Source organism: Sus scrofa, chromosome 12, assembly GCF_054392235.1.
Source record: "Sus scrofa isolate SSC_HxYL_T2T_F1_AM1 chromosome 12, Sscrofa_HxYL_maternal_Yorkshire_Landrace_v2.0, whole genome shotgun sequence".
NCBI lineage: Eukaryota > Metazoa > Chordata > Mammalia > Artiodactyla > Suidae > Sus > Sus scrofa.
This window is the reverse complement of record NC_139394.1, coordinates 19,753,468-19,777,607: the sequence shown is the minus strand read 5'-3', so window position 1 is coordinate 19,777,607 and position 24,140 is coordinate 19,753,468. Positions and strand designations below refer to the sequence as shown.

General features: G+C 55.0%; 2 protein-coding genes across 33 annotated transcripts in view; one reads left to right on the top strand and one right to left on the bottom strand.

The window, feature by feature from the left end:
• Window positions 1-6,095, top strand: part of DHX8 (DEAH-box helicase 8) — a 32,568-nt gene extending 26,473 nt beyond the window's left edge. For 3 of the 4 annotated variants that reach the window (XM_003131379.6, XM_084984279.1, XM_084984278.1), the window contains exons 19-23: window positions 93-230; window positions 976-1,104; window positions 1,277-1,473; window positions 1,946-2,125; window positions 3,167-6,095. In XM_003131379.6, coding sequence (XP_003131427.4) covers window positions 93-230; window positions 976-1,104; window positions 1,277-1,473; window positions 1,946-2,125; window positions 3,167-3,386 — 864 coding nt within the window. In that variant the 3' untranslated portion in view covers window positions 3,387-6,095. Of the gene's footprint in view, window positions 1-92; window positions 231-975; window positions 1,105-1,276; window positions 1,474-1,945; window positions 2,126-2,388; window positions 2,704-3,166 lie in introns of those variants that run through there. The other variant, XR_014821075.1, reaches the window with a different exon arrangement.
• Window positions 6,096-7,076: 981 nt separating this feature from the next.
• ETV4 (ETS variant transcription factor 4) lies at window positions 7,077-23,874 on the bottom strand. Of its 29 annotated transcripts, none has more exons than XM_084984367.1 (14): window positions 23,668-23,874; window positions 23,016-23,158; window positions 22,746-22,839; window positions 22,477-22,524; window positions 20,483-20,646; window positions 14,605-14,658; window positions 13,320-13,446; window positions 12,665-12,826; window positions 12,156-12,424; window positions 9,893-9,967; window positions 9,666-9,734; window positions 9,292-9,464; window positions 8,920-9,021; window positions 7,077-7,972 (listed from the first exon to the last, which is right to left on the bottom strand). In XM_084984367.1, exons 5-14 carry the CDS (start codon window positions 20,556-20,558, stop codon window positions 7,748-7,750), a joined length of 1,332 nt encoding a protein of 443 aa, XP_084840493.1. In that variant the 5' UTR covers window positions 20,559-20,646; window positions 22,477-22,524; window positions 22,746-22,839; window positions 23,016-23,158; window positions 23,668-23,874; the 3' UTR covers window positions 7,077-7,747. The 29 variants fall into 29 exon arrangements, with proteins under 29 accessions (XP_084840493.1, XP_084840497.1, XP_084840494.1 ...); XM_084984371.1 differs by having other exon boundaries at window positions 12,665-12,808; window positions 20,483-20,558; XM_084984368.1 differs by having other exon boundaries at window positions 20,483-20,558; window positions 23,016-23,126.
• Between the last annotated feature and the right edge of the window lie 266 nt (window positions 23,875-24,140).

Here is a 24,140-nt window from a genome sequence, read left to right as displayed (position 1 = left end):
AATAAGAGCGGAGCTGGCAAGGAGGCTCCCTCCATGTTATCACTGGTGAGGCTGACCCTCCCTTCACACGCTTTATTTCCTTCTGATTCTAGGCCATGGGCATCAATGACCTGCTGTCCTTTGACTTCATGGATGCCCCCCCGATGGAAACCTTGATCACAGCCATGGAGCAGCTGTACACGCTGGGGGCCCTGGACGACGAGGGCCTACTTACTCGACTGGGCCGCAGGGTAGGGGACAGCCCTAATTCCTGGTGCTTTGGGGAAGATTCCCTGGCTCACCTTCCCGTGCTCTACTCTGTGTAAAAAATTAAGCTCTGAGGACCTGCCTAAGGTTTTTTTGGTTTTTTTTTTGGCTTTTTAGGGCCACACCTGCGGCATACGACGGTTCCCTGGCTAGGGGTCAAGTCAGAGCTACAGCTGCCGGCCACAGCCACAGCCACAGTAACACGGGATCCGAGCTGGGTCTGTAACCTACACCACAGCTCATGGCAGCAGAGGATCCTTTAACCGACTGAGCAAGGCCAGGGGTTGAACCCACAGCCTCATGGTTACTAGTCGGATTCGTTTCCGCTGCAACACAACAGGAACTCCCCTGGTTAAGCTTTGAGTAGAATTCTACACGCCTCTTTTTAACTTGGATTTTCCACTATCACTTAAAACTGTTTCTTCTTTACAGAAAACGAAATCCAGTTAATTTTACCTCATGGTATATTATTGAGTCTAGCTTTAATTTGATAAGATGCCTGCAAAATTCCCAACCCTAACCCAACAGTGGTTATGTTCTTGTGGTCTATTTGGAAAATTAAAAAACAAAACAAAACAAAACACCCCCAATATTCTTCTGTTAGAGCCAGGCATCCCACATCATGACGCTCAGGTAAAGCTCTGGTGGTCTCTCACCCACTCTGACCAGAGTTGCACACCCGCGGGTCTGCCACAGGGAAGCAGTCGTAGTTTCTTCTTCTCCCTCTAGATGGCGGAGTTCCCTCTGGAGCCAATGCTGTGCAAAATGCTGATCATGTCTGTGCATCTCGGCTGCAGTGAGGAAATGCTGACCATTGTGTCCATGCTGTCTGTGCAGAACGTCTTCTACAGGCCCAAGGTAGGGAGCGCAGACCCACGTTCAGATAAGGGTCGGGTGAAGCTGCCTGACATTGGTGTCTTGCCGCTGCAGCGCTGGGCACTTGACGGCGGCATGAGGGGCTCCCCAGAACGGCTAGATGTTCAGTTAGTAGCAGGTGGGCGGAAAAGGATCCTCTTCCCATTGCTTGCAGGATAAACAAGCCCTTGCAGATCAGAAGAAGGCGAAATTCCACCAGACTGAAGGGGACCACCTCACCCTGCTGGCTGTGTACAACTCCTGGAAGAATAACAAGTTCTCCAACCCCTGGTGCTACGAGAACTTCATCCAGGCGCGTTCTCTGCGCCGGGCCCAGGACATTCGCAAGCAGATGTTAGGCATAATGGACAGGTAATGTTTGGCCACGTCTCATGTTCGACTTGAGCCTCCTGAACGCCATGTCCCTTCAGCCCCGGATGTACCTGTGAGGCTGTGGGCGCCTGTCCGCTTGCCCCTCACTTACCTGTTTTCCTCCAGCTTTTCCGTGTGTGTGGTACTCCTCCCCAGCAAAGGATGCAGCTCAGAATCACTTTGAGAAAGATGACTTACTCGTTGTTGCAAATACTTTGTTGACGTATATCTGCAGCATTATTAGTTGGGTCGAATTCTGTAACCCAGGCCGAGTGTCTGGGTCTCCTGGCATCTGTCTTGCCCACTGTGTAGAGCTGCTCCTGTAGTGCTCTTAGAGCTAAAAGGAGGGTCCTGGTGCCTACTCTGGGGACCCCAAGAAGGGGGTGTTGGGCACCATCACTCTGGAAGATAGAACCTCTGACAGCAGCGTAGTCTCCTATCATTGTCCTCTCTTGACTGATTCTCCTGATAGACACAAGCTGGACGTGGTCTCCTGTGGTAAGTCCACCGTCCGAGTGCAGAAGGCCATCTGCAGTGGGTTCTTCCGGAACGCTGCCAAGAAAGACCCGCAGGAAGGTTACCGGACCCTGATTGACCAGCAGGTGGTCTACATCCATCCTTCCAGCGCTCTCTTCAACAGGCAGCCCGAATGGTAGGTGGACGGGTCTGGATCTGGGGACTGTTCTGGGTGGAGAGAACTTGTGAATCTACTGGCCCTTGGTGTTTGTGTCTTTTCCCACCCCCAGCACTTCCTATTCGGGCATTGCTTTTATTTATTTACTTTTATTTTTTAAATTTTTTTTTTTTTTTTTTTTTTTTTTTTTTGCTTTTTAAGGCCACAGCTGTGGCATATGGAAATTCACAGGCTAGGGGTCGAGTGGGAGCTACAGCTGCTGGCCTAAACCACAGCCACAGCGATGTCAGATCCGAGCTGTGTCTGTGACCTCTACCACAGCTCATGGCAACACCGGATCCTTAACCCACTGAGCAAGGCCAGGGATCAAACCTGCATCCTCATGGATTCTAGTCGGGTTCATAAACCACCGAGCCACGAAGGGAGCTCCTGCTTATATTTTTAGAGCAGCAGAAATCTAAGACACAATATCAGGCCCTTTTGAGAGAAATAAAATCATGGGGTGAGAACTGGGAAGGATCTTAGAGATAATCTGTGAGATGGTTAAAAAATTTTTCTAAGTAGCACTAAAAAAAAAAAAAACAAAAACCCCAAAACCTGGAATCTTAGCCACTCACATAAAACTGATTGAAAACTATATCCCACCATACTTCCCACCGTGGTGGTGGAGGAGGGCTGGAGGCATAGAGGCCTGCTTGGCTCTTCCCAGCTCCTTGTGGCAGCTTCCGAGGTCCTCTTCGGGGCCCTAGGGTTCTGCGGAGACAGCCTAGAACACCCCCCTCCTGTTTCACGGAACAGGAACCTGAGGTCCAGGGAAGGGATGTGATTGGCCCCGTGTCGCCTCACTCATTGCACCGGCGGCTTTCTGGTGGTTAGAGGTGTGCAGGCTCCTCGGGACTGGGGTGTGGCCGTTGTAAACAGAGACCGTGGTCTCCTTGGGGGGCTGGCGGGGGAGGTAAGAGAGTCAAGGGCAAGCTCAGCTGAGGCCCGCCAGGGACCCGGCTGGCCGTGCAGCGGGGCCCGTGTGGGAGGCTCGAGCCCTCTCTCTGTGCCCCCCAGGGTGGTCTACCACGAGCTGGTGCTGACCACAAAGGAGTACATGCGCGAGGTCACCACCATCGACCCCCGGTGGCTCGTGGAGTTTGCACCGGCCTTCTTCAAGGTCTCCGACCCGACCAAGCTCAGCAAGCAGAAGAAGCAGCAGCGTCTTGAACCCTTGTACAACCGCTATGAGGAACCCAATGCCTGGAGAATATCCCGAGCCTTCCGGCGGCGCTGAAAGACAGGCGTCTGTCTGCCTCTCCTGCAGCCGTGGGCCAGGGCTTGGCCTCGCTCTCGTCGATGCCCGTCCTGAGGATACAGCTGTCCAGGGACTGGATATCTGAACCAGGCATTTCCTAAACTTGACTCCCATTTCTTCCCTGGTGGTGAAAATAGAAACAGGGATTTACGCCTGGTTTGACCAGAGCCTCCAGGCTGCACCCCCCCAAGGCGCTGGGGCCAGAGGGGCTCACAGCCAACGTGGGGGCCCACTGCATCACCTGCAAGAAGGAGGCAACTTCTGGAACCCTAGGATGGGAAAGGGGAGTCAGGGCATCTGACTCCTGGACTCGGGGAGGCCCTGAGGCCCTGGCCGGCATCTCTCTGGAGGAGGGAGGCAAGAAGCTCTGCGACCGTGTTGGCCCCCTTTCCTGCCCCTGTCCAGCCCCTGTCCTTTTGCTTAACTTCCTAGAAATATTTATTTTCTTAAGGAAACAAAGATGGTTTTCTATGGCTGTTTCTTTTAGCTGAAAGGTTAGGGTATTCTCTTGGGCACTGGGTGGAGAGATTTGGTATCCCTGGTTTCAGTGAAGAGTCCCCTGAAACCAGAGCCCAGGGCCTCTTCAGACGGGCAGGTGACCCACGGCCAGACCCCCAGCCTCATTTCGCAGCAGCGGTGCTGCTCCGGCTCTGCTGTGGGCGACCCCGTGACGAGCCGCATTCACCGCACAGGCGCCTGAGTGGTTACACATGCTGCCTGCTCAATACAGAGCCTCTCCCTGGCGCCCTCTCCCACCGCCGCGCTCACGACGTGCAGCGTGTCCTCTTTCCTTTGGAAACATGCAAGGAAGAACACAACTTTCAGTTTATTTTGTTTTTATTTTTATTCCTCCGAGGTCTTTAACAAAGGGTGTTTTGGTCAAAACCTCCCTTCTTCTGCCCCAAACTGAAAAGCAACCTAACACCTCTCAGAGCCGAGCTGGTTTGTGGCGCCCAGCGTCTCTGCTCCCTGCCTCGTGCTTCTTGTTTTCTCTGAGCATCTTGCTGGGGGATGGCCACCTCCGAGTGCCCCTCTCACATTTCCTGAGAAGGCTCTGGGACATCAGGCAGTTGCTGCCAGGCCAGACTGTGGAACTTCTGGAAAGGTGGTCTTGTGGGGTTATTGGGCTCATCCTGTGTTATGGCCCAAACTGCCTCTCACCTCCCCCCAAGTAAGTTGGGAAATGATGTGAACGGCGGAGGTACTGAGCGATGGCGCGCTGGACACGGGGGGAGGCTGGAGGACATACGAGGATGTGCGGGAAAGTCATCTGTCATCGGGCAGCAAACCAGCCCCTCCAGAGACATCATTCTGCAACGACCTGGCAGAGTCTGCTGACTGTAGGGCCCCACCCCTCTATAGAGCGCAGCGAGCGCCTGCCGTTCTGGGTGCGCCTCTCAGGAAGTCCAGGCCAGCAGTTGAGCGCAGGTCTTTACATGCTAACCTTTAAGGCCTTGGTGGGGAGAGACAGGGCAGGTGCCGACAGAGGAAACTGAGCGGAAAACGGGCTGGGTACCCAGCTCCCCAGTCTTTTATTTTTTTGGCTGTGCCCGTGGCAAGTGGACATTCCTGGGCCAGGGATTGAACCCGAGCCACAGCAGTGACAATGCTGAGCTCTTAACCGCTAGACCACCAGGGAACTCCCCAGCTCCCCAGTCGTAATTCCAGTCCAGGTCTCTCCAGTTTAGGAATAAACTCTGGGCTTGGTTGGCAGCCTGCCCATCTCAGCTGAGTGACTGGCACCAATGGCCCTGGCACCCCTGGGGTCATCACCCCCAAGGAGGGAGGTTTGGGGTTTAAGCTGAAGTTGAGAAGTGGATGTTTAACAAGCCAAGGATGAGAGACCAGCTGGCTGGTCCTCTTCCTAGGTTATGAAAAAAGCAAAAAGAAGGACCCCAGCCCTGCAGGTGTTCCTTGAACACCTCCCCCAAGACCTGGGGTCACTTTTCTGCCATGACAACATGGCTGGGGCCTGACCTTTTGACTGTCCATCAGGAAACAGTAGGCAGGCAGTATTGCCGAGCCTGCTCCAGGGAGAAGGGGGCTCCGGGCCAGATTGGGAAGGACTCGCCTGCTGCTCCTACACAATGGGCCCTTGTTTCTCTTCCTTGAACCAATATTTCCGAGGTTGAGCGACAGCCCAGGAGAGGATGTGGGTCTTCGTGCAGGGAGCTGGAATCTTCTCGCCCATTTAAAGTGTTCACCCCATCCCTGCGGGAGCCTGGCTCAGGACTTTCCTGCCCTGCCCCTGTGCTGAGTCTGCGCTTGTCTGTGTGTCGGGGAACCATCCCCACAGGGTACGTGTAAGCCCTGCTGCTGGGTCAGGTGCCTGGGCCCACGGTTCACCTTCATTGTCTGGAGCACGATGTGGCTTTGGCTTCTCTCCTTCAGCCAGAGACTTCTCTCTGGTGGTTGCAGTCGTGGTAGCATCTTTTCTCCTGAGCAGTGCACTCCAAGTATGAGAATTTGAACAGAGCCGTGAGGATGGCTTGTTAAGAGCATTTCACAGGGCACCGGGCACATGCCTCAGCCCGTGGAAACCTTTTCGAGAAGGCTGCTTCTCCTAAATCCCTGCGCACCTCATGCGCACGTACTGGGGGCCTCAGGGTTTCCACTCGACCGTTCACCCTTCTCACCATGATACCTTGGTTTTTGTGTACAAATAAATCGTATATTTTTGTTTCCTAACACGTTCTGGTCTTTGCTCTAAATAATAAACGTCAGCACATTATGTTTTCTGTTTCTGGGGAAGAACACACAAAAAATTGTGGGTAGGTGTCTTCCTGCGGTCTTGGCATTAGTAGTGGGCCGGGCAGTAACTGGGTTGGCCAGCCCAGCCTCTGCGCCACTGTGGTGCCCTCCGCTTGACTTAAGTGGATGGGGGGGCACCTGTGTTCACCTGCGCCTGGTCCTTTGGAAGCTGTTTACACAGGGGCTGGGTCTAGAACCACCCATTCTGCCCCTCCCACCTCCACAGCCACCTCTGTCATATCTGCTGTCACACCTCCTCTCTAGGTGTCACCCTTTCTAGCCTGGCCTCCCCCGAGCCCTGAAAACTCGGCCCAGGTTCTGGTCTGTCTCAGATCCGGGCAAGGAGACACCACGCCATCCCCCTCCCCTTTCCTGCAAAGGTCCAGCCTCCTAGCACCTCCTGCCTGGGTGCCTTTCTTTTCTCCCAGATCCTCCATACAAACTCTTGTCCCCAACGTCAGCAAACAGCAACCTGGAGCCACGGCAGGAGGGGAGACACGTGGATAACGTGGTCACGGGAACAACTGAGATCACAGAAAGCGCAGGCCAAACCCGGCCCGAGGAAGCTCCGGGAGGCCTCAAGGCTCAGGAGCCCTACCTGCCCCCCTTCCCTACCTGAGCAGGGAGATGGCTGTGGGAACCGCACTGCAGGGGCCCAACAGGCACCAGGCCAGATTACAATGTCCCCTTTGTCTGTGATTTTGCCATCCTCATCATAATCCTGGGAGGGGGAAAGAGCAGGTATCACCGAGCCCGGATTTCAGAGGAAAAAGTCAGAGGTCAGTTGTTTTTGCTTAAAGCCACACAGCAAGTTAAGTGTCAGGGCCAAGCCCCAAACTCTGGTCCTCTGCCCCCAAGGCCAGAGTTCTCTCAACCCCAGCTTCTTCTCTGATGACTACAAAGAGGACAAAGGGGAACTAAGAGGAGAAGCAGGGGCCTTTATTAGGTCTGGCAGGTGTAGTGGAGGTGGGGGTGGAATCCCAGGCCTGGCCTAGGAAAGGCAGAGGAGAGGCAGCGGGCCCCCAGGCAGAGCCCAGCCCTCCCTGCCTCCACCCAGCAACCTCTCCCCCACCCCAGGTTCCTCACTTTGGCCTCCCCCCGCCTCTGGGAACACAGAGCACCAAGAACCGCCCAGCAGGACCCTCCAGGGCCACAGTCTGGAGCGGAGTGCAGGATGCAGGCTGCTCTCTCCCCACCACGGGGGATCTGGGGAGCCCCGTGCCCCCTTCTCCACCAGGGTGAAGTGGGGGAAGCTCCTCTGTCCCCCAGAAGAGAACAAACACTTGTTCTCTGTGATGGGCGAGAGAGAGTTGGGCTTGGCCTCTAGGCAGGACCTAGGAAGAGGCCAGAAGTGGAGCCCCTGGAAGAGCTTCCGCGATGCCACCTTCACACCCTTAAGTGTCTCCACTTTGCCTTCCCGTCAACCCTGGGGAGCAGCTCAGAGGCTGGGCCGGGGTGACTGATGGGCAGAGGGGATCTGCTCCAAAGACATCTGTGGGTTTCAGAGTGGGGGTTTCCCTGACACCAGATTCATCTCTATATACACACAGGGCAGCACCTGCTGGCCGCAGGGGAGCAGCTGCTGGGGGCTAGTAAGAGTAGCCACCCTTGGGGCCAAAGGGCTGGGCAGGCCCAGCCAGCTCTGGGAGGTAGGCGGGGCTCTCGTCCAGGTGGGACAAAGGGACTGTGTCCTCCTCACTGACTGGCCGGTCAAACTCGGCCTTGAGAGCTGGACGCTGATTGTCCGGGAAAGCCAGAGAGAAGAGGGCCTCGGGCTCGCACACAAACTTGTACACGTAACGCTCGCCGGCCACCTGTGGGGAGAGAGGCCTGGGTCAGGGTGAGGGTAGGGAGGGCAGCCTCCCCCAGGCCCAGACATCTGTGTGGGTCCACTTCTCCTCCTGCTGCTGGCTCTTTTCTTTTTTGGCTGCACCTATGCCTGGGGACTGAACTGGCACCTTCACAAGAGACAAGCTGGATTCTTAACCCACTGTGCCACAGTGGGAACTCCCTGGTTCTTCTAAAAAGCTGCCTCCCTTCACAGTTTGTGTTCTCATATCTCAACCTCTCGATGCTTTAGGCTTTTTGGTTACTGTTTATCACTTAAACATTTTCAGGGGGATTTCCCATTGTGGTGCAGTGGAAACAAATCTGACTAGTATCCATGAGGATGCAGGTTCAATTCCAGGCCTCCCTTTGTGGGTCGGGGATCCGGCATTGCCTTGAGCTGTGGTGTAGGTCCAAGATGTGGCTTGGATCTGGCATTGCTATGGCTGTGGCTTGGACTGGCAATTGCAGCTCTGATCTGACCCCTAGCCTGGGAACTTCCATATGCTGCAAGTGTGGCCCTTAAAAACAAAAAGCAAAAAATAAATAATAATAATTTTTCCCCCTTTTTTAAGGGCCATGCCTGCGGCATATGGAAGTTCCGGGGCTAGGGGTCGCATTGGAGCTGCAGCTGAGGCCTATGCCACAGCCACAGCCACAACCACGCCAGATCCTTAACCCCCTGAGTGAGGCCAGGCATCGAACCTGCATCCTCATGGATACAAATGGGGTTCTTAACCTGCAAAGCCACAACGGGAACTCCTGTTCATCACTTTTTTGGGAGGGAAATCTCAACTTTGTCCACAGTTTCTTGACTTCCCTGATTGGTTCCTTATCTGCTTCTTCAAACTTGCTGAAAAATGCTCTCCTGCCCCCACCCCTTCCCACAACCACCACCCCCAATCCCCTTGTGCCTGGACCCTTAGCCCCTGACCTTCTGCATGATGCCTTTCTCATAGTAGTACCGGAGTGAGCGGCTCAGTTTGTCATAGTTCATAGCTGGCCGGTTCTTCTGGATGCCCCAGAGCCTGGCGACCTGGGGACAGGAAGACACAGTTTGGGGATGGCAATGCCAGCTCAGCAGAGGAAATTCGGGGTCAGGACAGAAAGAGTACTTGAGATTCTTGGTGCAAATTCTCAGCTGGCCCTGCAGCTAAGCACCAGCCCACAGACCACGGTTTGGCAGGAACTCAGGTTATATGAAGCAGTGGTGCCGGTGAAGGCACACACCACCACTTTCCAGGTTCTCTCATCTCCAGGCCCCAGGGCTGTTGGGAGGAGAAGCGGGAACATCTGAGACACCCACCTCCTCAGGCTCAATTAGTTTGAACTCCATCCCCCGGCCGGTCCAGGCAATGAAGTGGGCATTTGTCGGGTCATCCAGCAGGGCCACCAGAAACTGCCACAGCTGCAAGGCACCCCGACGCTGGTAGGGTGGTCCCTCTCGGAAGGCTCCCACCCCTTCCTGCTTGATGTCACCTGGGGAACACAGGAAATAGGAAGTGTAGGGCTAGTGCCTTCCACTCCCCCAAGCGACCCAGTCCCCTTGCTTGCAGGGGCCTCCGCAGGCTTGTTCTCATGAAATGTACTGTGATGCGATTCCTGGGGTGGCCGGGGTCGGGGGTGCAGTCAGAGGGTATGGATAAGACCCTGACCCTCTGAGGAGCAGTCATTTCTGACCTTCAAATTTCTCGGGGACGATGCAGACATCATCTGGGAACGGTCGCAGGGGTTTCTCACAGCCATAGCCTTGAGGAGGAAGTTGGGAGTCACTCAGATCTGGAGGTTCACTGATACGAGACCCCAGAGAGTCCAGAGGGACTCCTGGCCAGGAACCCCTCCCACAAGGCAGGACTCCCTCCTCCGGCTTGGGAAGGCCTGGCAAGGGAGGGAGGGGGCTGCCTTACCCATGGTCCCCTCACCGGGAGGGGGCCCGGAGAAAGCCTCTGTGTGGAGGTACATTGAAGCATATCCAGGGACATCTAGGGAGGAAGAAAGAGGAAAGGTGGCTGGGGCGGGGGCGGGGGCGGGAGTCCTGCACACATTCAAGGAACTTCTTCCTGGAGTTCTCCTCTGGTGCTGTGAGTTGAGGATCCCGCGTTGTCACTGCTGTGGCATGGGTTCAGTCCCTGGCCTGGGAACTTCCACACATGGAGGGCAGCCAAAAAAAACCAAAACAAAACACATGCACACGCACATACATGCACACACAAAGAACTTCTTCCTGCCAGCCTCCCTTCCAGTTCTTTTCCCAGCAACCTGCCTACACCCAATCCCAGGGGAAGTTCACCCAGGGGGAGTGCGAAGCTCGAGGCCCTCAGCCTGCAGGCCAGGCCAGAGAGCCTATGGCAGCCGCTGGGGCTGGGCAAAGCTGTTCCACAAGGCCCAAGATTCCAGGGAACAGCTGTTTCCTGTGAGTTTAGCGGGGAGAGGGGGGTAGAGATGAACCTCCGGGGAAAGAGTTCAGTGTCCCAGCCTTAGACTCCCTTGGAATGGGGCTGACGTCCGGTCAGCAGGGCAGGTTTCAGCCCAGTGCGGGTGTGAGGGAGGATGGGAGGGAGGGAGGGAGGAAAGGGAGGGGGGCAGAGGGAGAACCCGCAGGCCTCTCTCTGTGGAAGAGGCAGCAGTGGGCACTCCGGCCAGTGTGCTGTCAGGTCTGAGAGCAGAGACAGCGCACTATTTCATTCCATGCCACGGGCCCGGACACCTCCCCACCCTATCTGGAGGAGGCTGCGGTGAGGGGCCATCCGTTTCAGTGCCAGCCCCTTCCTGCCCTACCTCCTCCACGCCCACCTATGAATGAGATGCTGAAACCTGACACCTCCGGGAGGGGGCGGGAGGGTGGGCTCATTCATGCCTCCATTTTGTGAATGGAATTCCTGACTCCATTCAGAGGAAGCTGAAGGGGGAGGGGCAGGAGTTCAAGGGCATGTAACACGATCTCCTCCGGTCTACATCCTTTGAAGGTCAGCGGCTAGAGCGTCTCCCTCCTCCTTCCTCCATCTCACCGCCCGGCTCCGCTCAGGCTTAGGACTCGGGCTAGAGGAGAGGTGGTCCCTTCTGGTTCTCGCTGGGGCAGCCTGACTGTTCGGGGCTCAACTTCCCCCCACCCCAAAAGACAGGGCACCAGGAAAAGGGAAATTCAAAAGCTGAGTCTACACTAATCTCTGAATTTATTCTTTTCTCATGCAAATTTGCAGATAAACTCAAATTTGGAGCTGGTAACAATGTAACAGGAGCCAAGGTTTTCTAGGCCTTTTCATGGGCTCTTGCAGGCTTTGAGCTAAGCTGTTTACAAACACGGCTGCGTGCATCTCACTCTGGTCAACAGCCAGGTGGAACTAGAATTTAAAGCAGTCCAAGAGTTCCTCCTGTGGTTCATCCTTAACAAACCGGATTAGTAACCGTGAAGATGCGGGTTCGATCCCTGGCCTCGTTCAGTGGGTTAAGGATCTGGCGTTGCCTTGAGCTGCGGTGTAGGTCACAGACAGTGCTCTGATCACAGTTGCTGTGGCTATGGTGCAGCTCCAATTGACCCCTAGCCTGGGAACCTCTGTATGCTGTAGGTGCGGCCCCTCCCTGCCCCCCCCCCAAAGCAGCCCGTATTTCTGGTACCCAGCTCTGGTCAGGATGGTGAGTCCCGAACAGGAAGTGGACACCACACATGAACCCTGCGTTCCAACTGGGAACCGTGAGCCTGGCTAGTTTCAAGTTCATGTTTCTCCTCATCCAAATCCCTTTGTACTTTTTAAACTTCTATGGGGATAGGGACCAATGACATGTCCTATTCATCTTTGTGTCCTCCAGCTGCACACACTCATCCTCCTGGCACAGTATTTTTATCTCAATAGGTAATTAAACTCCAAACACCTGCTAAATAGGAAGAGGAAGAAATGCCTTAACTTTCCTATCCAGTCACAAGCTATCTGAGGGCAAAACCCTACTATCCCACTTATTTTTTTTTTATCTGAATACTGGTTTGCTGATTGAAAAGTGACAGTTCTTTTGAATCTATGGCAAGTGGTAGGTGGGTGGGCTGAAACTGGTAAAGGGAAAAAAAAAAACTTGTGGGGAGACATTCTGGGTTTCATGGAACCCCTTTATCACATGCCACCCCACCCAACAATCCCACCCAAACTCCTCCACTCCCTTCCCAGGAGCATCTCTTACCTGAATCATAGGAGAAGTCTGTCTGCTCCTGTTTGATCACCACCCCTGCCCCTGGGTACCTGTGCCCGTTGACTCCACCCTGACCCACTGCTGGCTGGCCGGCCTGTTCATACAGGGGGTCAAGGTATTCCTGCTTGAAGCTCTGCTGGGGGTAGGGGGGGCAAGGCTCCGACAGCTGGTGTTGGTAGGGGGCTGGGAGGGGCTCCCGGCCCCCTCCCTGAGAGGATGTGAAGGAGTGGCAGACATCCAGGGGCTGCTGGAAGAGGGAGCTAGATGTGGTTGGATGGAGAAGGAAGAGAAGAGAATATTAAACGAAGTCCTCCTTATGCATGCCTCTCCCAGAGTTTAGAGTGGGCTCCAGTGCGTGTGTGCTGGGGTCGGGGGTGGAATGGAAAACGTGGGAGGGCTGTCAATATCCCTTCCTCCTCCGGCCCCCCCCACCCCCCCGCAGGTCTCTTAAGGGTGATGGAGAACACTCTGGTGGGACCTGGCTCTCCTTGTCTCCTTACCCATGCTCCCCGAGGTACCCATGGCCAGGGTGGGGCTGGGAGGTGCCAGAGGATCTCAGGAAACTCCGTTGTTCTGCCCGGGGAAAGGGCTGCAGGGGCGACTGTCCGGGGGCACCAGGGGCTGGGGACTTGATGGCGATTTGTCTAGAGGGGTCATAGGCACTGGAGGTGAGGGGGAGACAGGGGTGAGGGGGCAGAGAAGCTGGGCGAGCCTCTTTGGACCCTTCATTCCCTGGGAAGTCAGGTCACAAGGATTATGGGAGAAGAGCCGTGGGTGCCGAGACAGGGCCGGTGTGAGCCAGACTTGGGCTCCAGATGAACTCTTCTCCTGCCTTAATCCCCAAGCTGGCTCTATTCTTGAGAACACCTCTCCCCAGGCCTGAGCACCTGGATTGGGGTGGACAGCGGCTTCTCCAGCGGAAACACTGCCCTGGCCTTAACACGCCTCCCTTGAACCCTCTGCTGCATTTTTCATCCTAACTACTCAGGAAATCCTGAGCTATCTCGCTCCATTACCGGGAGCTTGGACATCCTTTCTGTAGTCTAACCTGCGTCTCAACCGCTTTGGGGGTGCCTCCCCCCACCCACTCTCCTCCTCCTCCTCCTCCTCCTCCTCCTCCATCCAACCTGTCCCCAGGGCCGGGCTGGGGCTCACCTGGAATAAAGGCACTGCTCGCCATGGTGGTGGGGGAGGGGCAGCTTCCTGCTACAGGACAGGGCCGGGTCGGTGCGGGGACTCTGGGGCTCCTTCTTGATCCTGGTGGTGGGGCTGTGGAAAGCTACTGCGGGGGTCAGGGGAGGCAGAGCAAGGCCAAAAAGTGTCACAGAAGAGGCCGGAAGAGCTTCTGACACCTTCTGCTCTTTGAGGACGAGCTGGGGGACTGGTACAGCCTCAGCGTCCTTCTCTGGGTCTCAGTTTTCAGAGAATCAGAGTCAAACACTTTCAAGAACGGTTTGGCTATTTCCATCACGTCTAGTTTCATACATCAGGCTAATGTCCAACATGAACCAAAGAAACTGTCTACAGTTCAACATTTAATGCCTTTCCAGCTCCCAAAAAACACCTTTGTAGGCGCGAGCGCCTCCCAACCAAGGGCCTGTGGTTTTCCTGACTGCTCTGGAAAATTCCACGGGAGAGAAATGTTTTCTTTTTTCGGGTCATAAAGAATCTTTCTTTTTCTGGTTAAGGCTGGATATTAGCCCACTTGCGTGTCAGCTGACTAGCATCATACACATGCTCCTAATTATCTGTGAAGAACACTGGCCTTTCCTGTGGCCCCTGCTGGGTCTGCAAACTCTAGCCGCCAGTCTGGTTCCAAGCCGGCAAACGTGAGAGTCAAAACCTGCCATTGACGGTTTTGTTGTCGGTTATTTGCGCTGTTTCATTTCATTGGTGAAGTTAGCTGAGAGCGTCTGACACGAAAGCAGGGTTTCTCAACAGTCGCACTAGGGACATGTGCGCCAGATGATTCTGTTGGGGGTCCGTCCTGAGCGCTGCAGGAGGTGAGCAGCATCCCTGGCCTCGACCCACTAAATGCCAATGGCACCCCACCCTCAGTTGTGACAACTCAAAATGTCAACGGACATTGCCACAGGTCTCCTAGGAGGTCAAAGCGCCCCTAGTTGCACCAAAGTAACTTAGAACAGTAGAACTCGACTCTGCTCCACTGGTCCAAGCCCCTCATTTCAGAAATAAGAAAATGGAAGATCAGAGAGGTGAAGAGTCTGCTCCAAGGTCACAGAGCTAGGAAGGGCAAGCCCCGAGTGGAACCAAGGTCTTCACCTCCCAGTTACTAATTGTTCTTGGAGTCCAAACCCAAGAACAGGGAACCCTCCTCTGGAGGAGAGAACAAGTTGATCTTTGGTGATTCTCTATCCCTATGACTCATTTCCTGCCCTCCCCCCCTCCCCATTCCCTCCACGCGGGGCCCTCTACTCACAGTTTTCTGAATGGAAATCAGGAACAAACTGCTCATCGCTGTCTGGTACCTGAGCTGCAGAGAGAGGTCAGAGGTGAGCCTGGGGTGTCGGGGTCCTGGACGGCAGCCCCCAGCAGACAGCATTATTGCAGCCCTGCAGATTAGCACCAGCCCGAGGGCAGAAAACAGCTTACTTAGGACCGAAGGCAACTCCACCCCAGGTCCTAGTGCCCTCCATGTTGGAGCCCCACGAACACCCCGGAGGGAAGGCTGCAAATTCTCAGAACCCGTCTGAGCAGATTCCAGAGTTTTGTCCTTGATGCTTCTTTGTTGTTTTCCCCCCTGTTTTTCTGAAGTGAAGGCAGCCCTGCCCCTCAGAATTTACAAAGCTCCGCTCACGGCAGACTCGCATCAGGGATGGGCAGGCACTGCAAGGAGTGAGATTCTGTGGGCTTAAAATCACACGGGAAAATTCGGAATGTGGGCCAGGCCCAGGCATCTCTCTGCCTTTTATATCACCTCCAAGATGAAAGGCAGAAATCTAGAGCCTCGGAAAGGAGAGGGAATGGAAGAAAGAAAATGGTTCAGGAGAGATGAAAAGAGGATGATAAGGGGAGAGGGGGAGGCTGGGGACACTGGCCAGCCTTGGTGGCTTCTTTCTTTGCTCTGCAGCTAGAAGAGGGAGAGAGAGGAGGGCTTCCCAAACTTGGAGGTCTGAGGAGCACTCCAAGGGTGCCAGCGTGGGTGGAGCTGGGTTCGGGGATTAGGCAGGAAGACTAAAATAGAACAGCAGCTCATCCACGGCCTCCAGACTGGATATCCGGACTTTGATTTCTGGTTCTGGTCCTGGCCTCTCCACCTCCTTCAGGTAGGGTACAGCCGAGTACCTCTCCTGACCCCAGAGTCTCTGCCCACTTTTGCCCCTCTCCCAAAAATAGATCACAGCAGGAAGGGGAAGGGTAGACACCAAGAAGGACTTCCTGACAGTCAGGGAAGAGAGTGGCTCGAAGGTGAGGTAATGGAACCCAAGGAGGTGGGTTTTTCCTTCCCTGGAGACGGCTCTCAGATCGGACAATGGGAAAACTCATGGATAAAATGCCCAGAGAGTTAAGATTGGCTGGGAAGGAGGAGGGAGAAGAGGCGATGCCTAGAGAAGCCTACAGTCTACACAGGTACACATCCGGACCTCTATTGCTTCACTCCTGGCCAAGGTTCTGTCATTTCTTCCTTGCATTTCAGCCACAGCCTCTCATCACAACTCCCCACTTCCACTCTCCACATAGCTGTCAGGGTGATTTTTTTTTAAGGGCTGCACTTGCAGCATATGGAAGTCCCCAGTTTAGGGGTGGAATCAATTGGAACTGCAGTTGCCGGCCTACACCACAGCCACAGCAACGCTGGATCCGAGCCGCATCCGCAAACTACCCCACAGCTCACGGCAATGCCAGATCCTTAACCCACCGAGCGAGGCCAGGGATCAAACCCGAGTCTTCATAGATACTAGCCGGGTTCTTAACCCACTGAGCCACAACAGGAACTCCCAGAGTGATGCTATTACAGCAGATATCCAATCACTTCTCTCTCTTGCTTAAAGCATGAACCCCAAAGTCTTGCCCTTGGCCTCCACAGACCCGAATGTTCTGGCCTTTATCTCTCTGACCTGCCTCTCCTTGCCTGTTACTCTCTAGAGCTCTGGTCTCCTTTTGGGTCCTCAAACCTGATCTGCCGGATCCCTCCCTCTCCCCCACACCTTTGCCAGTTTTCTTCTGGCCTCTGAAGTCTTTGCTCACTTTGTCACCTCAGAGGCCTTCTCTGATCACCCAACCAAAGGGGCCCCTCCTAGCTCGTGACAGCATCCCCATGTTATATTTCCTCCAGCACAGATGGCTACCTGGTCGTCCTAATTTATGATTACATGTTTATTGTCCCTCTCCTCTACCCGAAAGTCAACCTTGCTGAGGGCAGGGGCTTTATCTGTCTTCTTCATCTGACTTCGCCCTAGTACCCCTGGAACAGGATCTGGTTCAGAAGAGACACTGTGTTATTCATCAACTATATGAAGAAACACACAAGGACCCCATCCTCAAGAGGCCTGGGAGCAAGAACTGAAGAGATCTTAACCCACCAGCCCTTCCCTCTCCTGGAGGGCCCTCTCTCCACCACCAGGTAGCATTAGCTACCTGGCAGGTCCTCCTGAAAAAACACACCTTACAAAGGATGCTTTAGGCTGTGATCAATTGCTTGGCAGCAGGATTCTTTACCAAATTGCTTTAAATATCAGAGGTGTCAATTGCTTTTAAATATGCACTTAGGAGTTCCTGTCATGGCTCAATGAAACAGAAATGAATCTGATTAGTATCCATGAAGAGGCAGGTTCGATCCCTGGCCTTGCTCAGTGGGTTAAGGATCTGGTGTTGCCATGAGCTGTGGTGTAGGTCGCAGACGCGGCTCAGCTCTGGTGCTGCTGTGGCTGTGGTGTTGGCCAGTGGCTACAGCTCTGATTTGACCCCTAGCCTGGGAACCTCCACATGCCATGGGTGCCCTAAAAAGACAAAAAAAGATACATATATATGTATGGGGCAGTGGAGGGATAAGTTATGTGTATGGAATTTGCAGATGCACACTACACAAGGATTTACAGTATAGCCCAGGGAACTATATTCAATAACTTATAATAAACTATCATAGAAAAGCGTCTCAGTGTAAACATATACATGTATAACCAAATCACTTTGCTGTACACCCGAAACTAACACAATATTGTACATCAACTATATGTCAATAAAAAACAAACACTTATAGACAGGAGACTTCTTGACAGAGGGAACCCAACAGCTAAGGGGTTTAAGAATCAGAAGCCACCAGCGGCTGAAGAGCTTATGAAAGAAAAGTCAGCACAGAACAATTGTAAAGTGACCAAATAGATCAGTAGAGCATGGACTTCCTTGGCAAAAACAAAAAAACCACATAGCACATCTTTTCAGGAGCGCAACCAGGGGACCAAGGCAACCATTCTTAAACTGGTCCCAGAATCCTGGGACACTGGTTTTTGTTTGTCTTTTTAGGGCCGCAGGAGTGGGCATGTGGAGGTTCCTAGGCTAGGGGTCCAATCGGAGCTGCAGCTGCCAGCCTATACCACAGCCACAGCAACGCCAGATCCGAGCCACGTCTGCGACCTACACGACAGCTTGTGGCAACTCTGGATCCTTAACCCACTAAGCAAAGCCAGGGATCAAACCTGCGTCCTCATGGATACTAGTCAGATTCTTTTCCACTGAACCAGGGGGGGAACTCCCCTGGGACATTATTAAAAACACAGATTCCCAGCCCCCACCCCTGGAGCGTCTCATTCCATTTAGGTCTGGGTGGAGGCCAGGTATCTGTATTTTAACACACACCCCTGGTTGCCTTTAAGAACAGGCAGCTTTAGGGAGTTCCCTGGTGGCTCAGCGGGTGAAGGCTCTAGCAGTGTCACTGTTGTGGTTTGGGTCAATGTTGAGGCACAGGTTCAATCCCTGGCTTAGGAAGTTTTATATGCCTTGGGCACAGCAAAAAAAAAAAAAAAAAAAAAAAAAGTCAGCTTTGGAAAACTGGACAAAGGGAAGAATGCAAAACCTGCTCAGCTGCCCAGGGATGCAAAGCCCAAGCTCATTCCTGTTGTGTGCCTCTGGCCCAAGCATAGGTGAGATCCCCAAAGTGGCTGGATGGGGGTGATAGGGGCAAGATGACCAATATTTCCCTCCCTGCTACCTGGGCAAGGAGGGTCCCCGGGGTGGGGGAAGTTGACGCACTTGGAGCTCCCTCTGGGGCTTCATTAACTGCCAGTTTCCATTGAGGTAATGGGCTGGGGGCATCTCCTGCCGGCGTCACATGACTCTAGAGAGCCCTGGGGTCGGTCATCTTGCTTTTCCTCTCACCACAGGCCTGAGGTTTTGACCAGAACCTCCAGCACCACCCCCGCCCTGGTCCCAGCAGTCCCAGAGAAGGCCACCCCCAGCACACAGATCACAACTCAAAGGAGGTGGCACCATTCTCTTCCCAGGGCCAGGAGAAATCAGCCAAGGCAAGAATGGGCGGTGGTGTGAACCCCAGTCCCTGCTTGGCCCCTCCCCTAAAACACCAGCTTCTCCCGAAGGGGCAGGACAGGGACTCGATCACTCAGAGACTGTCAAGGTTGGAAAGAGGAACAGTTACACGGAGCCTCGAGTTCCTGGAGAGTAGGAAAATTTCTAATTACCATGTTTGGTCTTGAGTGGAAGCCACTCTATTTATTTGTTGACTTGGCTGAGCTTGGGCTGCCAAGCCAGTGTGCCAGGGTCTGCCCCCAACTCCATCTTGGCACTAAGGTAGAGTTTACCTGCCCGGGCACATGGCGGATGATTAAGGAGGGGTTGGGCAAAGTGCCAAGCCACCATAATGCCCAGAAAGAGAGAATTTTAGGAAACATCCCTCCAATGGGTAGGAGTCAGTACAAGAGACAGGGTTAAAGGGCCTCCCAGGCTGGGCTCTAGGAGAACTGGGAGGTTCAAACAGCCAAGAAAGCTAAGCGCCCCCAGGTAGACCACTCATCTATACCATATATGCGCCATCACCTTCTCCTGCTCCTAGGGTCCAAACACAGGGTGAAGGAGCCTCTTAAAGAGTCGGGGGTGGGGTGGGGCGGGGAGAGGAATTCTCCAGAACTTCTGATGCAGTGTGTCACCACTGCTCTTGGCTCTCACCCTTACCCCGCCCCTACCCCGGCAGTGTGCTGGAAGGAACCAGTTCTCTGTCTATGGAGGGGACATTTCCCCCCAGGAGCCTTCTGGAAGGAGAGGAGACAGAAAGCAATAGAGGAGGCATTGCAGCTAGGAAAGACTGGGGGAGAGGATTAACCCCATCTATCTCCACAGACAGGCTGAGGTGCCGGTGCACACGCACGATTCACACACACGCTAATGCCTTTTACATCAAGGCAGCACACGGGGGGCAACATCCACCATGCATAACCTTCTCACATGGGTGCTCGTTTTGGACTTACGAATATGATGGGGAAAAAGCCAAGAGCCAGAGGCTGAAGACCTTGGAGGAAGATTTGGGAGCAATGATTCTGATGAAAAGGGGAGCACGGACCCACCCCTTTGAGAATCTCATAAAAGCTATGGATCATTCTCTTCCTTGACAAATTCACATTCCTTTGTGTATGGTGCACTTCTAAAATTTTTATACACATATGAAAGGCTCAAGGACCCCTGCTACCTATCCAAAGAGCTTTTGGGAATCCACAGACCCCAATCCAGACTCCTGCCTCATACAAAGGCTGTACTTGGCCCAGAGTCAATGCTCCATACCACCAAAGAGACCAAAGTCATTGTCTCTGAGGGTTCCTGAGGGCTCCCGATAAGCCGGGAAAGGAACCCTGGACCAGAAGCAGCACATCTTTGACCATCACCAGACACAGCCTGCCTGAGCCTGGGTTTCCCTGCAGTAGCCAGATTCTTTCTCCAGTAACTCAGCAGATCCCAGGCACCCCCAAAACAGACACACCCTCTTAGCCTCATTTCGCCCCCCCAACCCCTACCTCTTCATCTAGAAAAAACCCCAAACCCAAAGATGTCTGATCTTCCTTGGCAGAACCCTGCTCATGCTCACCCCCAATGATGCCCGGACACCAGGTGCTGAACCCACACCACCTCCACAGGGATCCAATCTGGCATCCCCCGAATTCTTTGCAGCCCCACCCACACTTCAGGGACCCGCTGCTTCTCTTCAAATTGGGGCTTTAGGAAGAAATCAAGCTGAGGGAGGGAGGTTGGGCTCCGGCCCCCAGTCGTAGGCGCCCCACCACTGGCAAGCTTCCAAAGGAGCTAGTCCCTCCCTGCCACCCCAAAGCTCCCTCTGGGCTGCAGGGGTCACTGACCTGGTGGGAAGAGGCAGGAGAGGAGGCTGGGGTGGTGCTGGGACGGTGCAGGGGGACAGGGCCCCGGCAGCTGCATCTGTCTCCGCAGAGAGAGTGAGAAGGAGCGATCGGCCTCAGCATCCCCCCCTCAGGCCTGGCCATCCATCGCCAGCTGGGAACCTGAGCTGCTCCCTCAGAAGGAAGGAGAGGGAACCAAGGAGATCCCAGCAGCCCCCCCACCTCCGCCTGGCGATCCCCACCCCCACCTCCCCACCCACTGGATTTAAATGTACGGGGACTTCCAGGGCAGCAGCGCGAAACACACACCCTGGCTGTCACACAGACACACGCAGATAGACACAAGTACAATTTCTAGGCCCCCACCGCCAAGGGGTGGGGCTTCCAAGGTTGAGAGAAGATGAGAACATTGTCCTCCCCTTCCTGTTTCAAACCTAGCTGCTATCAAACATGCCAGCCTCGGAGCCTACCCTTAGATCACAGCCCCAGGGGGAGCCTAGGTGCCCTCTTGGGGAGCCTAGGTACCCTCAGCTGACAGACAAGGAGCCTGGCGAGCAGGACAGAAATCAGGCATTGGGAAAGGAAGTCTTTGAGAAACCGTGGAAACTGACACCACTGCGTTCTTCAGCTCCAGCCCAGCTCCTCCGGAACCATGGGCGGAGGATGGGCGGACTGGGCACAGCTCTGCCTGTAACTCAGAGCTGGGCACGCAAGGCTTGCAGAATAGGGGAAGACGTGCACACTCCCCCAGAACCCTCCAGCACCCACGAGTCTGTTCAGCCACGAATTCTACAAAATGTCTTGAGTGCTTGCACTATGTAAATAGCCATTCTGTTAATGTACGCATTTGGGGGGAAACAGATCTAGTCTCATTCCAAGGATCTAGTCAGGGATCTTTCCTGTCTACCCCAAGCTTTTCAAGATGGTTCCAGAGGAGCTGGGTCTGAGTTTAAGAAAAACTCATCAGAGATACCCAGGTGGAGGGATGGGGGGGGATCCCAAAGAAGAGAAAAGCCTTCAAGAAGGGGTTCCTAGTGCTGTGGCCTCTTGGTTTTCAGTGTGACAATGAAGGGACCTTCAGATAGGGCAGTTAACCCTTCCTTCTCAAAGACTGTCTAAATACCATAAGCCCCACCGTAACACCCACCATAAGCGCTACCTACAACCTAAACACCAGAAGCCTCCTATCCGCAGTCCCACTGGCAACAACCTCACGTCCAACCCAAACACACCAAGGAATCCAACCTGGAGGACCTCCCCCCCTCAGAACACACCTCTCTACCCAGAGGAGGCCCAGCAACTGACCCTACCCCAGCCAGCTGGCAGCTAGCTCCCACAGCAAACTGGAGGGGCAATTTGCCTGGGAAGGAGGTATTCAGGGGGGAAGGAGGCGGGAGATTCAGTTGCCATTAGAATTACAATCAAGGCTATTTAGGGGAGAAGCCCTGCGCTGCTTTGCCAAAGTGCTGAAAAAAAAAATTATTTAAACTTTTGTTGTGCTTTTGGCTCAGACAGTAAATTGTTTGGTACTGGGGGTTGGGAAGAAGAGAAATGCAGGGGGTAAAAATTAGTGTTGGCAACTCCAGACGATAGGTAACAAATGAATCCCTCCTTCTCCCAATCCTTACACTCACTCCCCCGACACCCCAAAGCACACCTCGGCCCGGGCGGCTGGTGCCAAACAAACTTTGCAAATGAAAATTTCAACCAGGAAAGTGGGCCTGGGGCCAAGTTCCATTCAAATAAGCAAATACCCCACACAATGGTCTGATTCATCCCCAGGCCTAGTTACACAAGCCTGGCTCAGGGCAGAGAAAATAAATATCAATATAAGTATCCACGCTGGGTGCTGGAGAGAGCCGAGAGGCAGGGGACTTGGGGAGGGGGCTTTGGAGAGGCCCTAGAGGCCAGGGAGAGAGGAAGTGGGCTAGGCTGGAATACTAGGGGCAGAGAGCATTTCCCGTCCCAATAACAGAAAAGGTCACAAAACTACTCACCTTCAGCCAGCCACGTCTCCTGGAAGTGACTTAGATCCTGGAAGAGATCTGAGGGGTGAATAATGGAAACGGAGAAGGTGAGGTGGAGGCGCTGGTGACAGAATGGGAGCCCGAGCGAGCCCGGTGACCTCCCCCTTGAGGGTAGAGGCCGAGAAGGACCAGAGTCTCCTGGAGGGCGAGTCTTTTGGAGAAAAGGGCGGGGGCTCCAGGGTCAGCTCTCGGAGTGTGTGAGGTGGGGAGGGTCGCGGCTTGCCTCTCAGTCTCTTTACCTTCGGAGTCGGGGGGCGGCAGGGAGCCCGGGTCCATGAGCTTCCCCTGCGGGACCATTAGCGCTTCGCGCAAGCTCCCATTTCCGGGCGATTTCTGCGGGAAAGGGGAAGAATGCCCCCGAGTCACCCTGAGGCCGCCTGGTCTGGGGGGCGGGGCTGGGGTCCCGGGGTGACTCAAGGGCGGGCAGCCCCGGACCCCGTGGGGGCCGTGGGGTGGGTAGGGGCGGGGTGCAAAGAGAGGGCGGGCGTGGAGGCCGGCGCGGCGCTCACGCTGCAGAAGGTGTAGGGCACTTGCTGGTCCAAGTATCCGCCTTTCATCCTCCGCTCCATCCGGCCGCTCCCTCCAGCCGCACTGCCCGGGCCCCGCGCGGGGGCAGAGACCTGGGGGCGGGGGGGCTGCGTTCGCACACCGTCTGGGGAAGGCAGCGAGGTGGGGGTGGGTAAGGGCGACCGGGAGGGGCAGTCGCGAGGCTCTGAGTCCGACGGCAAAACTTCTCCGACTCACTCAGGCGATGGGGAGATTTCCGCCTGCTGAGCTCAGCGCCGCCACCACTCCCCTCCCGCCAAAGGAGGTCCCACCTGCTCCTGGGAGCTGGGCTCGGCGTTTCGTTTGCTTTCTGCAGCCCTGCTTTGCCCAGGCTCGGTTACATAAGACGTGTGTGTGTGTGTGTGTGTGTGTGTGTGTGTGCGTGTGCGCGCGCTCGCGCTCGCGCGCACGAGTATGCGTTCGCGCGCGGAGGAGCGGGTGAGGCGCGCACCATTCGCACGCCCACAACTCCTGCGCCCCCTCCAACCCTGAATCCCAGCGCCTCCCACCCCCTGCCCTGGAATCTGTGGAGGCGGCGGTGAGAGTGCAGTGCATGTTAGAGGCTAGGCTGAGAATCACGGACTCTCTCCCTCTCTCCCACTCCCGCAGCCTCACCTGAGGCCCGGGCGTCGGTACTGGAGCCGCGGGGGGTCCCGAGCATACCCGGGGCCGCACGGAGGGCCGCGGGGCTAGGCCAGAGCGAGGCGGCCCCAGCCCCAGGTCCCCAGCGCACCGGCTTGTTTTCCGGGCGCAGCCGACAGTTGTGAGCCCGGGGGAGCAGCTGATTGGTGCATTTCCTTCGCCTCTGCCTCGGCTCTTTCCCCCCCCCCCACCCCGTTCCCTTTGTTTCATTGACTTTTCTGAATGAAACCCCAGGGCTGGGCACGCCCGCCAATCCGGAGACTCGCCCGGCCTAGCCGGAGGGGAGGAGTTTCCCAGCCGCGGAGGCCAATCAGAACGCAGGGGCTGGCTCCCAGCTTCATTCACCGCTTGGGCTCCCATTCATAAAAAAATAAACTCCTCGCGGCCGGAGTTCATTCATAAAGAACTGAGAGAAACGGGGAAGCCGAGGACCCGACGGCTTCTCT

Excerpts from the sequence above, each read along its gene's own strand:
- ETV4 (XM_003131377.6), bottom strand. The coding sequence starts at position 23,713 with ATGCTCGGGACCCCCCGCGGCTCCAGTACCGACGCCCGGGCCTCAG. Across the intron at positions 23,159-23,667 it reads TACCGACGCCCGGGCCTCAG|ACGGTGTGCGAACGCAGCCC; the intron begins GTGAGGCTGCGG and ends TGCCTTCCCCAG. Across the intron at positions 12,425-12,664 it reads GGGTACCTCGGGGAGCATGG|CTCCCTCTTCCAGCAGCCCC; the intron begins GTAAGGAGACAA and ends AACCACATCTAG.